At 45.3% G+C, this 14,530-nt stretch overlaps 2 protein-coding genes across 22 annotated transcripts in view; both read right to left on the reverse strand.

Moving 5' to 3' along the window:
* Window positions 1-1,397, reverse strand: part of FAM120C (family with sequence similarity 120 member C) — a 30,326-nt gene extending 28,929 nt beyond the window's left edge. Inside the window, exon 1 of the mRNA XM_079959991.1 lies at window positions 590-1,397. Within this exon, the coding sequence (XP_079816117.1) occupies window positions 590-1,201 (612 nt within the window). The 5' untranslated portion in view covers window positions 1,202-1,397. The remainder of the gene's footprint in view (window positions 1-589) is intronic.
* Window positions 1,398-7,979: 6,582 nt separating this feature from the next.
* WNK3 (WNK lysine deficient protein kinase 3) overlaps window positions 7,980-14,530 on the reverse strand; it is an 85,364-nt gene continuing 78,813 nt past the window's right edge. For all 21 annotated transcript variants that reach the window (XM_079959959.1, XM_079959960.1, XM_079959961.1 and 18 more), the window contains one exon: window positions 7,980-12,999. In XM_079959959.1, coding sequence (XP_079816085.1) covers window positions 12,670-12,999 — 330 coding nt within the window. In that variant the 3' untranslated portion in view covers window positions 7,980-12,669. The remainder of the gene's footprint in view (window positions 13,000-14,530) is intronic.

Here is a 14,530-nt window from a genome sequence, read left to right on the forward strand (position 1 = left end):
GAAGGCCACATGTTCTCCACCCCTGCCCAGTGAAAACAGATGCACTTGGATGGACAACATAGTAGACGTTTTCCAGAGTTAGAAACCTCTGCAAATTTTATTTTATTTTTTTGCAAGGCCAGGCTATATGTCAAGAAGGATGCTCCACTGCTTGATGTTTGGCTCTCAGGTGAACTACAACTGACATATTGACTTTGTCAGGAACATAATAGTCTAGGCATTAGAATTAAAAACGCATAGGGCAAAATAAAAGGAAGGCAATAAGAAATATCAGTGGCAGACAAGGTGAGGGCAACACCTTTGCAAAATTAGTAGGCAGAGGGCCTTAGCTGTAAAGAAAGGTGCTGGAGCTGCTCGACAGGGAAGGCAACAGGTGCTGAGTGACAAGGAATTCTGAGATAGAATGAAACCTGGAAAACCATGATGGGCAACAGATGAACGGAATATAACAAAAATGCCCACTAAAATGGGAGTCAGGAAACAATTGAGCGTGAAGACGTGCAAGAACCAACAGAGATGGTCAACGTTTCCGAAGCAGAACTCTACGAAATGCAATGGGATGCGTTTGGGGTGGTGGTGTGGGCCTTACCTTGACCCGGAATCGGATCATGGCCAAGCGGACGCAGTGCCCCAAGCAGGCCGGGGGAAGGAACCAGGCCCGGGGTGGCGGGGTCCCCTTGTTGCCCACATGCCCCGCGATGAGCTGGGCTGTCTGTCTCTCCGCCTGCGCCTTCCTGCCCCACTCAGGCAGCCTCTCCTTGCCGAGCCCTCCGTTGAAGATGACAGCCAGCTCCAGCCCGCCTTGGTAGAGGCAGGCCTGCGAGAGGGCAGCCAGGTAGCCCACCATAGCATTCCACTGGCCCCCGCACACCCAGTCCGTCTGGTAGCCGCCGTAGAGGCGCTGCAAGGCCGAATCTGCGTCCACCAGGAGCCGAGCGGGGCACGGGGGGGCGGCGGCGGCGGGGCCGGGCAAGCCGGGCTGCGGGTGACCGTAGGGGCCAGCACCCACCACGGCTCCCAGGCCCGGCGCGGGCCCGGCGGGGGGCGGGTAGCCGGCGGGGGGCGGGTGGAAGGCGGCGCAGTAGGCAGGGCCCCCGCCGCCCCGGCCCCCGACGGCCCGCGCCAGCTTCAACAGGTCCACGGGCACCACAGCCCCCGGGCAGCGCTTCTCCACGAACTCCTGGAAGCCCTGCACCCCCATGGCCGCGCGCCCCACTTCCGCGACGGGGCGGGCACCCCCGGAACCAGGACCTGGCACAGGCAGAGCTGCTCCAGCTCCTGGCGCTTGGCTCCTCACAGCGCCCGGTTCGTGGGAATGGACGCGGCCGCCATGTTGTAGCTTTCTTCTCCTTCTCCTCCTCCTCCTCCGCTCCTCCTCCTTCCCCCGCAGCTGAAGCCGGAGCCCGTCGGGAAGTGTAGTCCCGTTTCTGCTGGTCTCTCATTAAGTCAGAAGGACCATGCGAGGCCACACGACTACAACTCCCGGCAGGGCGGGAAAGGCGCCATCTTGTTATGATTTCTTCGCGCTTTCCAGGGGCCGCATAGCTTCATGGGACTTGTAGTCTCAGGGAAAGTTGTTCTCCGGGCCGCCAAAAAGCTGGAGTCGGCCGACTTGGGACTACAACTCCCGGTGGCCTGAGGGGTCCGCCATGTTTTTGTACGGACTGATCTCCCCCTTGTGAGTTTGCGCGGCCTCACGGGAGGGGCGGAAGTCGGAGGCTCATTGCGAACATAGACTTGCAAAGCGCCACAACCTGCAGCCGGCCTCGCGCCGCCTCATACGAAGGCCTTCGTACGTTTTTATTTCGCTGCTCGGTTTCACCGGCTCATGGGCAATGTAGTTCCCCCACCTGGAAGGAAACAACATCGCCTCAGGGTTGGGCTCCAGTAACGGGCGAAAGGCCGCCCGGAAGGGGAGCGGGTGCCTGGTTGGGCCTTCGTTGGGCGCCATATTGTCACGTTTCTGTGTCCCGCTTGGCATGCTGGGAGACGTAGTCCGGATCGCCAGGTCGAGGAAGGGCCTCAGAGGAGCCGAGGCCGCCGGGAGTCGCGCGGTGTTTGCTGGGAAGGACGCCGCGGACAGAATCAGTCGGGACTGGTTGCCAGGCAGACTGGCCCCGCCATGAGGGAAGGCGAGGTAACTGCTGTTATGTACTGAAGTTCTCACCCTGGGCCAGCAGGGGGATACTGTAGATAGTTTTCACTCAGGTCCACACATGCAAATAAGGGATTGAAAGTGACATTCAGTGATTGGATAGTTACAGAAAGTTGTTACAGTTGCATTGTAGTGGAGCTCTATATAAGCCGGCTGGCTGAACCCTTCAGTTCAGTTCTGTTCTGGCCTGTGAATAAACGAGCTGTTTGAAGAATTGCTGTGTCTCATCTGATATGTTCACCCACAGCTTAACAGCTGCCTCGGGCAGCAGATCCCCGTGCAACTCTTTCTTCCCTGCTTGCTCCCGAAGCAGATCTTCACTCCGCTTGGGTCGGGTTGGGGCTTCTCCTGCTGCCATGTAAACAAGAAGAGCCGCTTCCTCAGGATTCGCACAAGGCCTGAGACCCCAGCCTGCCTTTGGCAGAGGCGCCCAGAGCCCGGCGGATGGGGCGGTGCGGAGGCAGCGTGGCACAGTGGTTAGAGTGGCCCAACTAGGACCTGGGAGAGACTACAGTTCAAATCTCCCGCTCGGCCACGAAGCTCACTGGATGTGGCCGGTGGGGGGCAGTCGCTGCCTCTCAGCCTAGCCTACCTCACAGGATAGTTGCGGGGTAGTAGCTGAGGATGGGGGAACGCAGCATCTCTGGAAGAAAAAGTGGGATCTAAATGCTACAAATGAAGAAACACACACACACACGGGAAGAAAGCGCAGTAGGAGATAAGCCGAGTTTCTGAAAATGGGGAAACTAAAGGCCTAGACCACTGCAATGTTGTCGGTGGTAACAAGACCATTGGGCCACAAGCCTCCCGTGAAAAGGAAGGAATAACTTCTCCCAGGGCAAGCCATGCACTCCTACCTGCCCAAGCACAGCCGGCACACACCTGTCAGGGGAGGCTGCATATTTCCCTGCACATTTCGCCAGGCGGGGCTGCATGCTCAGCAGTGACAGAGCATCTTATGAGGGTTGCCAGACTTTGGCCCTCTTTGCGGGGGGGGGGGGGGCGGCAACCCTGTAAGCAAGTTCGGAGCATTGTTTCCAGCCTGGAAACAGCCTGTTTTTAAACCGTTCCTAAAGGTAAAATGTTAGAGACACAGATGGCGCTGTGGTCTAAACCACAGAGCCTAGGACTTGCCGATCAGAAGGTTGGCGGTTCGAATCCCCGCGACAGGGTGAGCTCCCGTTGCTCGGTCCCTGCTCCTGCCCACCTAGCAGTTCAAAAACATGTCAAAGTGCAAGTAAATAAACAGGTACCACTCTGGCAGGAAGGTAAATGGCATTTATGTGCACTGCTCTGGTTCGCCAGAAGCAGCTTAGTCCTGCTGGCCACATGACCGGGAAGCTGTACGCTGGCTCCCTCGGCCAATAAAGCGAGATGAGCGTCGCAACCCCAGAGTCATCCGTGACTGGACCTTATGGTCAGGAGTCCCTTTACCCTTTACCTTTAAAGGTAAAATACTCATGGCCATGTGTACGGTATTTTCCCTTTTTAATGCGAGCGTGGATTTAGGCGAATTTCTCCTCTGTCTAGATAACTCTTTTACCAATGTGCATTTTATAGGGTGGGAGGGAACGATAAAAAGAACCGCAGCCTCAATTGCACGGTGATCTGGTTCCGCAGTCCTCCACTGCTGGCAATTGGTATGGGTGAAATTGCAACCACACCCAGCAAAATACTGCTAGCTTGCAACCAAGCCCTGCAGTGCTGTGCAGCTGCACCTGAGGCAGCCACACTCACCTACCTTCCCTGAGAAGCAAAGCTGTGTCTGATAATAAACACAAAGAAATCCACAATCCCAGAGTGGGCATTATTGGGACCAACCAAAATTTCTTCAAAATAGTGGGCCAGCTGTTGGGTTTTCCGTAACTCTTCATCCTTCTGGATATTAAATGTGTGAGGGTGTAATAGGAAAAAGCTTGCTTGAAATTGAAATGACAATGTGTGCAATTACTCTTAGCATGGAGATTGCAGGCTTAACTGGATGAGGCTCTTAACAGGTATTGCACAGGTTTCAAGTTGCACCCAGGATCACCAAGTGGCTAATCCCCATAATGCAGGGATTGCCAGTGTGCCATGGTACCCTCCATGTGTCCCCCTAGTGCCCACAAAGCCTCAGCCGTCTGCCCCCTTGGGTTGGAAGGGAGGTTTTTCTTCCTTGAGAGAAGTTAGAAGAGTGGCACTATTTTTCAACTCCTCTTTCAACTCTGCTTTTCAAGGCTCAAGTTAATTCTACTGGATCAAAATTTTACCAAGATCCCTTGGGAAAGTGAGTGCATGTGTGTGCTTTCTTTTCAGTGCATGTGTGGTAATATGACTAAATGATGTGATGTCCATGACGCTCACTCAAAAAACGAAATGTGCCCCACAGACCTAAAAGGGTTGGCCACCCTGTTCTAATGCTTTGCTTAATGTCCAATCTGATGAACAGTGGTGAAGAACTCAAAAACTTATTTACTACTTTCCTAGTAAAGGTACTGCATAACTGTGGATTTTAGAATATTTTTTACCCCACATGGCTGTTAAAGAGGATAGATGGGGTTGGGGGACAAGATTAACACTGCCTTGTATGAAGGCCAAGATAAAATTATAGATAGTATTACATTCATGCCACAACAAAGTAATAATTTGAATAATAGAATATTAGGGAGGGGGGTTCTCTTGTGACCGATCAGGACTGGATATAATCCATAACTTACCTTTATTAATTGAAAAATAAAGAATGAATCAGTTTTTTAAACAAAAACTAAGATTTTTATCTAAGATTGTAGACTAGATAAGAAGGTGCAAACTATTACAGCAGAAATTAAATAGATTGTTTTGAGGTAAGGGAATGTAGCCACCCCAAATCTTGGTGTTTTCTTTTTCTACCTCTGGAATCTCTCTGGACTGCTGGTGTTTTAAATTTATATACTCATTTAACAGATTTTTCTGCCATCCTAACAAAAAGTTTTTAGAGCACTCTTCAAAGTTACAAACGAAGAGTGCATATTCAGGGCATACTTCCTATCCCAAACTTCCATAGCACTTGAAGTTTTTGCTCCCGGGCTTCAATGTATCTAAAATGCAATGTATCAATGAATTAGTAGATGAACAAGTATTGCTAAGAAAGAAGCCACAATGTCGTAATATTTACACTGTATTTTCCAGCAATACTATTTATTTCCTTTGGCTTTCCCTCACCCCTCTTTAGCAGAAATTGCAGTAACATCCAGACTATATTTAATTGGGTTTTTTTTCAACACAGCCTTTATTTTCCTTTATAACAGTTTAAAAAAATATTTGTTAATGGTTGTGTACAAATGAAGTCAACTCACAGCTTGCAAAAATAATTAAAAAACACATGGAAACAACTGCTGATAAAAGACATTCGTTTTCTACCATAAAGTTCTGGGCTATGATTTTTCAAAAACTGAATGGGATGCCTCATCCCTGTTAACAATGAACCGGTCACCTGCATCCTCTATGCAGCCATAAAAATCTCAGCCTTAATGTAAAAAAGTAAAGAAAGGGTTTTTTAAAAAATAAGTCCTAAGATGCTACATTAAAGTATAATTCACATACATAAAAAATATTTCTGAAATTCAGAAGTTGTTAGCAAGTATGGAAATCTAAGGAGACATTTATTCACAGCATATACCTGAATTTATCATGCTGTTTTAGTAGGCCTGCATGCTCCTCAGCAATCTCTAGCAAAAACAAAAACAAAAAACAGAATGAAAGACCTTTTCTAAATAGAATATAGTAGTTTTAACTGAGAGGTCTTTTGTTTGCTTGTTTGAAGCTGCATTAGGAACCTCAAAGACAATTGCACTTCCAAAATGGCTGCCAAAATGTATGGTTAGGAGTTCTCTAAGGCATAAATGAACCAAAACAACACCCTTCTAGGATGCTTTGAAAATACAAAAACAGAAGTTTGTTCCTAGTCTTGCAAATTAAATCTATGGCCCTGGAAGGGAGAATTAAAACCTTACTCTTTTGCATTTTCTTCCAACAATCTATGTATATTTGTGCTTGCCTCTATCTGTGGTACAACTCGGATATATTTTACCACAGATTCCAATAAAAAATGTTTTCCTTGCTACTTGACAGGACAGGGACACCTCTTTTTCCCTCCTCTGCAGCCACCATCTTCTTCCTTCTGTCAGATGGAAGTGAGAAAAAAGAGCTTTGTATATAACAAATGCCCTACAAGGGGTTGGTTAAAGCATAACAGGCCACAACCTGCTCCACAGGACTTTCTGCACTTTCTGCACCATCACTAAGGGCTACTTCATGCATAATTTTTTTTCCTACATACAGGTAATCTCACTGTAGGAAAAGCATTGTCCATCATCATATGTGAAGTATATGGCAAGTATACAGGTTCTTACAGGCACTGGCTTCCAAAGTCATGCTTTCTACTGACTTGCAGCGAAGCAGTTGCCCATGGCCATATTCCACATTTTTCTACATGGAGATTGTCTCTACATAATAAATACATCCTGTGAAGGAAGCATTTTATGCGGGAGGATACAAGTAAGGCCTCCGTTTAGCAGACAGTTTATAAATTCATGCTTAGCCTTTTAAAGATTTTTTTTTCATTGGAAACCAACTCCTTCCGCACTCCAAAAGAATAAGATAAATGGTGATTTTTAAAAAGGAGGGGATTTGTTCTTACATACTATATGCGATAATCATTGCTGGTTTAAGCTGGATCAGTTCCATTAGCTTCAATGAGAGCTGCAAGGTAGTAAGTAGAAAATGCATAATGCCTTAGCAGCATTTTATTCTCAGGGCTCTAGAGGGGGCAGGGGCAGAATAGCATCCCATCAGTTGTACCAGGCCCTTGTGAACAACTGTTCACATGCAAGGGGTAGAATTTGGTTTGGTGAACCAATTTTATTGTACTACACTGCTCACAGTTACAGCTTCTTATAGAATGAAATGTGAATAAATTATAGGTGTGGGGTGGAATATAGACACCATAAATATTTACTAAGAAGAATAGTTTTTGAAGACAACCAGGAGGCAGGGGATGACCCAAGTCTGTATAGTGACTCCTTACAGAATCAGTTTTGCCGTTCCACCATCTAACTGCTGTATAAGTATAAAAAATACACAACCCTTCCCCCCCTTGCAAAAAAAACCAAAAAACCACGACAACATTCCAGGAGAGATGCTAAACTGGACTTCAGCTGATTAACTGAAGCAACTTTGAAATCATACAATTCACCTTTAAAGAGGTACAGCCTACAAAAATGACAGCACTTACAATAACAGTGTTGCTGGGTTTCAGAATTCAAAATAACCAGGAATGTATCATTTTATTGCCTAAATGCAACAGAAGGCCCCTGCCGTCCACAGGTACCCTGCACACCTTGTTCAGAGCCTATGCCAATCTAACACTCCCAACACTTTAAACTTGGTTAAGGCATCAAGCTGCGGGAGGAGACCGTGTGTTCCCTCCACATCGGTCTTAATCACAGTTAAAGGTAACAGGTCGCATCCAACAGAGTCACTCAGCTGATGGTTAGGCTTCTTTTTGTCAGTGCAATAGGGAGGCAATCCGTTTTCTGTGATTCCCCCTACAGCCCCCCAACTCCCATCCTAACTCTGCTCCAGAGGATTGGGAGGCCACAGCAGATTTGGGGGGGGGGCTGCAGGGGGGCGAGGCAGTAGCTGGAAATTGCTTCCCTCCCTGTTCCCACTGGAAGTCTTACCATCAACTGAACAAAAACTCTGGATCCAACCCAATGTCGGTACAAAGCTTAGCTGTGACTAATACAAGGGGGTTTGCTTTTAACCAGAAATTTGGCTTTAGCTGGGAAACAGCACACCCTGGTTTTAACATTAACCACTGTTGAGATTGGGGCCAACGCAAACTATAACTGTGAGTCAGGCCAGCAGAAGGGGAGGGTGGGAGGAATTTGCACCCCAAAAAAGTAGAGACTGAAGAAGGGAGTGCAATTGCACATTCTGCTGTGGATCCCTTGACCATGGTTAAGAGATCAGGAGCATTATGTTGGCACCGCCCTCAGTAGTTTAATTGTCAGCAATAATTCAATGCATATACAAAGGAAGAATTCCTTCCTAAACAAAGCAAGCTTTTTGCACTAATTTTTCCCATTGTCAAATGGAAGACTAATGAGGCAGTGGGTCACACACTTTGCTAAGCTGCCACAACCAGTTGCAACATACAGTAGACAATGCATGGACTTGTTCTCTTCATTCACATTTCGCTATAAGTTTAACTCAATGTGATGAATAAATCTCTGAAGTCTTCCTTGTGAAAGTTAAATATCCTCCTTAAAACAGTAAACAGCTTGAGTGGCTAGTGCCAAATTACAAACAGGGAAATGGGCTGGGGGGGGGGGAGTGAAGAGCCATGTGTGTAAAAACACCACCTCAAATTTAAAATAGACAAGAAATATACAGGAATGGTAGTTTAGTTCACAGCCTAGACTGAAACAGCACTAACAAATGAGGTAGATAAGAAAATGAAACTTGAAATGTAACATGGAAAAGCAACTCAGCTGGAATACAACTGAAAAATCCACCCAGTTATTAAAATGATACATTCCATTAATATCATACAAGCTTAGTCTCAAAGCATCACAGCAGAAAAAGTGCCTTTTAAAACCCAAAACCAAATTCACAGTTTGATCCTTGTCAGGATTAAAGTTTGAAAGAACAGCAAAATGTAAGAAGGAAGGGGGGGGGAACTGGATAGTAAATGTTTTGCATTAAATGTAGAGATTCAAAACCCAACGTATAAAACATACCAAATATTTTTCCTGTTTTGTCAAACGTACATTTCAGTGCCTCTCTCCATTTTCTAGACTGTGGTTCACTCAGGTCTCCCTAGCTGCAGAGATGGGAGTCAGGTCAAGTTTGTCTTTATTTCCTCTGAAGTTAGAAGGTGATGTGAGAAGAAGCATCACTGCCCACTGTGCACTGATTCGCCACCCCCTCTGCTGTCACCGATGGTGAAACAGGCTTTGGTTATGTTTCAAAATCCCACAAACACATGTTTAACCAAAGAATTGTGGGGCAGGGGAAAAAATCACACACACTTAAGGGCAACAATGGCTCCATCACACCCTGGTATGGACTTATCCTCTGATTTTTGGCCACATATGGCAGGAAACCAGATGTTACAAAGTACACATGGCAGCCGCTGAAAACAGTAGCCCCCCATACTCTACAAGAAGAATATGTGAGCACAATGATGTCACATCACATGTTCCTTTGCCAGAGGTTATGGGGAAGAGGAGGAGAGGTGTGGCAGTTCTTTGGGGCAGCAGCCACTTACCCTAAGTAATCCTTAATTCCATCCTAGCTTTTAATGCCACAGACAGTGGTATAAGCACTGGCGAACATAGGTTACTTCATGACCACCATTTTCATTCCATTATCAGAAGTGAGACAGACAAACAAACCATGTCAGGATTTGCAAAAGGGAGCCCCCTATTGTCAAATGTGAAGCAATGGCTCTGGGAACTCCGAGCAGCATGGAATGGTCAGATGGCTCAATGCACAAGACACAACGTGAGATTTACAACAATAAGCAGGAAACCTTGATTGGACCAATGGAACCCTGACACATGAACACCAGTGTTCAAGGACACATGCTTGCCATTTGCACTGTGCACGTCTGCCACAAAAAACACTGGTGTACCACTGGTGTACCCAACGCACACACAATTGCTGGGGGGAATAAGGCCCTCTACCATTTCCTAGCAGATTTGTGTTTTCAAGGCTTTCAAGTCGGCTAACTTGGCAACAGTTTTCAAAGACAGCACACAATTCCATGTTTTCCTACAAGTTATCCTAACTAGAAAACATGTATTTGTAGTCAAAGTGTCCGTTTTAAAAGAGATAGCAGGGGAACATTTTTTAAAAAAACAAACAGGATTGTGTTTCTATTTTGCAAAAAAGAAAGAAAAAATATATAACACTGTTCTCTCAGTTCTTCAAACTGAACCCCCACCCCCACGTATATATAATTCAGCTGCTGCAGATCCTAATGAGAGATGCAGCAATGCACTGTTTAAACATCATCAAACTTCAAAAGACTAGAACTACTTTTTTTGACTTTCCAGTAAAAATCTGAAAAGATACTAAAGATTATCTATCACAAGGCACTGCAAATCTTTGCAGGCAGAACAAGGAGGCTGCATAATGCATGGGAAACAGGATCTTTTGTTCATGGTGGGGAGGGAAGGAAAGCCACAAAACTTCCAGAGGCTCCCAAATTCACTGGAGCTTCAAGTGTCCCTTTGAGAGGCTGAGTTCAAACAAGCAGCTTGTCTCTGCAGCTACTCCAAAAAAAGGGGGTGGGATTACAGGTAGGCCCAAACCAAAGTACTCTGATTTATTTAATCCCATCATTTTAAACAGGATTTATCTAGTTGAAGTCCAAATCACTTTAAGGTAGAGAGATACAGCCTCCCTCCTCTTCATTCTCTAAATATTCATCAGCAAAGCAAGCCAGCTTCCATGTTCAACAGCATTGCAAATCTCTTACAGCACTCAGAAGACAAACATTTAACTTTGTTAACTCAAAGTGAACCAGAGCTTGAAATATCAGTTCCCTGACATATCAGTCCAGATATATCAAGGGAGAAAACAGGTCAAGGTGTGCATCAGGAATATATTTCAAGGATTCTGGGGTCCAAAAGAATCAACTGCTACATGAAATATTACCTTGAAAAAAGTTTAAGACTATAAGTCTTATAGTCTTAAGACTCAGTAAATTAAGACCTCCATAGTCTATGGCCCAGTTCGCATGTAACATTAAATAATAGTTTAAAATAAACTATGGTTTAAAACACAGGACTATATCATGCAAGGGAGGAAACAAGCCAGAGTCTGGCTTGTTGTGATGTGTGAATTCGGTTTGTGGTTTGTTTCCTGCAGATAAATCATGTGGCAAGCCAAGAACAAACCTTGGCTTCTATTCTCTGGGCAGAAAAAAACCATAAGTGAGGATTCACATGTCACATCGTGATAAACAAGCCTTCGCCTTATTTCCTGGCTCCACAGTCAGGGATGGGGGAAGAGCAAGGAACTCATGTAGGCTAAACCATAGTTTAAACTATAGTGCAATGTTGCATTGCCCTTGGCCCAATAAGGTCAATGTAACTGACTTAGTCTCCTGCAGAGATGAACTTGCAAGCATGGGCCTTAAAGGGCAGCTGAAGTTTAGTTTATAAAATAAGGGGGTTATGTGAGGTACAAGACTCCAGCAGGAAACGGACTTTCATGCATGTAACCTATTCAAAATAGTTTTAGATCTCTTGCTATTTTTGAACAGGCACATTTTTCTCTTTAAGTCAGAAAACCAGAAAGCCTGTCACAGCGGACCCTGGCACTACTTTCTTGCCATCATAAATGCATGTACAACCTACTCAGTTTTCAAAAGTTCTCCGTAAAGATGGGACTTCTTAATCTTGGCAGTAGGTGATCAAAGCACAGCAACCACTTAGGTGTTTTATGCTGCAAGAGACAACACTAATCAAAAGTAGGAGCATCTATCCATTCAAATCCACTGTAAGGCAGTCAACTCAATGCAAAACTCTGTGCACCTGTTCCAATGCAAAACTCTGTGCACCTGTTCCAACCTGTTTCAGTCCTTAAAACTGTGAAGTATGGATCATAAAAGAGAGGCAAAGGGGTGAGATGGGAGATGTTTTTAAATACCGTTTGGCTGTTTCCCACTCTGTTCCCACCCTTTCTGCAGCTTCCTCTCCACCACAACAAACTAACTGCAAAATAAATTTTTAAAAAGCTACATCCCCCAAACTCAAGTACTAGGTTTAGGCCAACAGCCCCAAAGGATCCACTGAATGTCATGTGCGTATGAGGATTGAGCTGCCATTATATAAACAGCTGTACTAAATTGCTCAAGAACAACTACAAGCCTTTCAGTAACAGGTAATAGGTGGCATTTGTGTCTCTTCCTTCAATGGTCCTCCAACTGTAAAAGGCCTGTCACTTGGGGTAGGAGAGGGGAGAATTTAAGACAGGATTCAGTGACAGCAAATCTTTCTGCAAATAAAATCCGCCCCCCCCAACCCGTCAATGAAAGCTGCCAATGAAACCAGACAGAAATGTAAAATTAAAAGAGGATCCAAAGTGTCACTTTCCCTGCTGCTCCCACTCCTTCAATAAATTAACTCAGATGCCAGTATGTGAACAATTTAAAAAGGGTTGCTATCAGCCTCAAAAACTCAAGGGACCTGGGGCCAGAATGACAGGGAAGGGTCATTAATAAGCAGCACATGGGCATGCTGTCCATCTCAGGAACAATGAGATGCACAGGCCAAAGCTCTCTCAAGTATGATATAAAAAAAATCCCCCCAAAGAATATTATATCAAGTATTCAAATAAGAGAATGCAAAGGCAATCTCCCACCACACTGCTGCTCTGGGGAATTCACCCCAAAATCCAGGCCGCAGAATGCAAGGCAGAGGAATGGAATCATGAGTTATAGGCACAGTCCCCATATCTATCATCCTTTTAGCCGTCCGCCTTCATTTGGGACTTGGGGGGATGGGAGCTGGGTTTTGCACAGGTGATGCTGGAAAGGCTGGCATGCTTATCCCTGGCTGAAATGGTCCCACAGGCTGGGCAGGGACAACAACAGACTGCTGGGCTGTCCCTGAAATGCCCACCCATTGCACTGGGTAAGTTGTCCCTGTCATGGTGTTATACTGGCATACGTGGGGTACTCCATATGGCGATAGTGTGCCGGTAAAGGGGGACAGGGGAAGTCCTTGGGGCAAAGCAGCTGGTACGGTCCCTCGGATCTGGGAAAGCGAGGAAATCCATGTGGACGTGTAGCCCACTGTAGATGTTGTCGTCTTTAAAAACAAAAGAAACAAGAAACTATTATTATGATGATTATTAGTATTATTAAAATTTGTATACTGCCCTATACCTGCATGTCTCAGGGCAGTCACAACTTAAAATCACAATATAAAAACAGAAAATACATAATAGAAACAAAAACAACCCAATAACCACCCCACCCCCCACATTTTAAAAGGGCATGCCAATCAGCCAAAGGCCTGGTTAAAAAGGAAAGGTGTATAATGAAGGTGCCAGCCAAACCTCCGTGGGGAAAGCATTCCTCAAATGGGGAGCCACACTGGCAGATGAAGATGATGGATTTTTTGGAGCTAGCTGACCTGACTGGAAGAGTTCGTGACCAGAAGGAGGAGGATCACCAGGAAGAATGGACAAAATTTAAAGATTATTTAGTTAAATATCTTAAGTTAAATTAATTGGAAAACTTGCAAATACCAGATAGGCTTAGGATGTAAACATGTAATGTGATAAAATTGAAATTTAGATTGGGAAAGAAAGAAAGATGTTAAGTGATTAAGTTAATTTTATGAGAATATAGGTTTTGGAAAACCGTTAAACTGATATACACTGAAATTCAACCAAGGGGATACAAGGAACTCACTTACCAATGTTAATAAGATTAGTTTTAATAAGGCTAGGATTTATGTTTGTTTATTTGTTTGTGTGTTTAAAAATTTTGTGGAAAACTAATTTAAAAATTGGGGGGGGGGACAAATGGGGAGCCACTGCAGAAAAGGCCCATTCTCATGTTGCCACCCTCTGGACCTCTTATGGAGGAGGCACATGATGAAAGGCTTCAGAAGATGACCTCAGGGTCTGGGTAGGTTCATAGGGAAAGAGGCACTACTTGAGGTACTACTTAAAATGAGAGGAAGTCGTTGCTTCAATTGATTCTGTACCTTTTGCTGTATCTTCCTAACAAAGGAGCACAGGAGAGGATTGAAATGTAGGAAGTGAAACAACTCAACCCTGCCAGTGGCTAAGAAATCAAATGAGGACTAAGGAGACCCAGGTTCAAACCCTCAAACAGTCATAGAGTTAACTGAGTGGCACTGGGTCAATCATCATATCTCCGCTGAACTTATTACACAGTGTTGTTTCGAGGATAAAATAATGAGAGCAGCCTGAACTCTGCCGAGCTCCTTAAAGGAAAGGCAGGAGACAAATATAATAAATAAATCCTCATGATCACCATGAAAACTAAAAGCCTGGATTTTTCCAGTCTAACTGAACTGGAGATGGCTCTCAATATGGTAATATTTCCAACTGTTGTAGAGACTCTAAGAGGTGGGTAGACACACCTAAGCACAAATTCTTTCACGTGGGAGGCAGCAAGGATGTTCCTTTCAGATCTTTATCTCTTTTCCAAGACTTATACAATTTTATAGGGAGAAGCTACTCTTTTTAGACACCTGCATCCTAGAACTGATGTTGGGCCTGTGTCCCCATTCCTCCATCTGTCCATCCTTCTGCGGCTTCCCAGGTCCATTAATGCAAGACCGGGGGGGGGGGAGCTTCTATAAC

The sequence above is a fragment of the Podarcis cretensis genome (assembly GCF_951804945.1).
Source record: "Podarcis cretensis genome assembly, chromosome: 17".
In the NCBI taxonomy this organism is placed as follows: domain Eukaryota; kingdom Metazoa; phylum Chordata; class Lepidosauria; order Squamata; family Lacertidae; genus Podarcis; species Podarcis cretensis.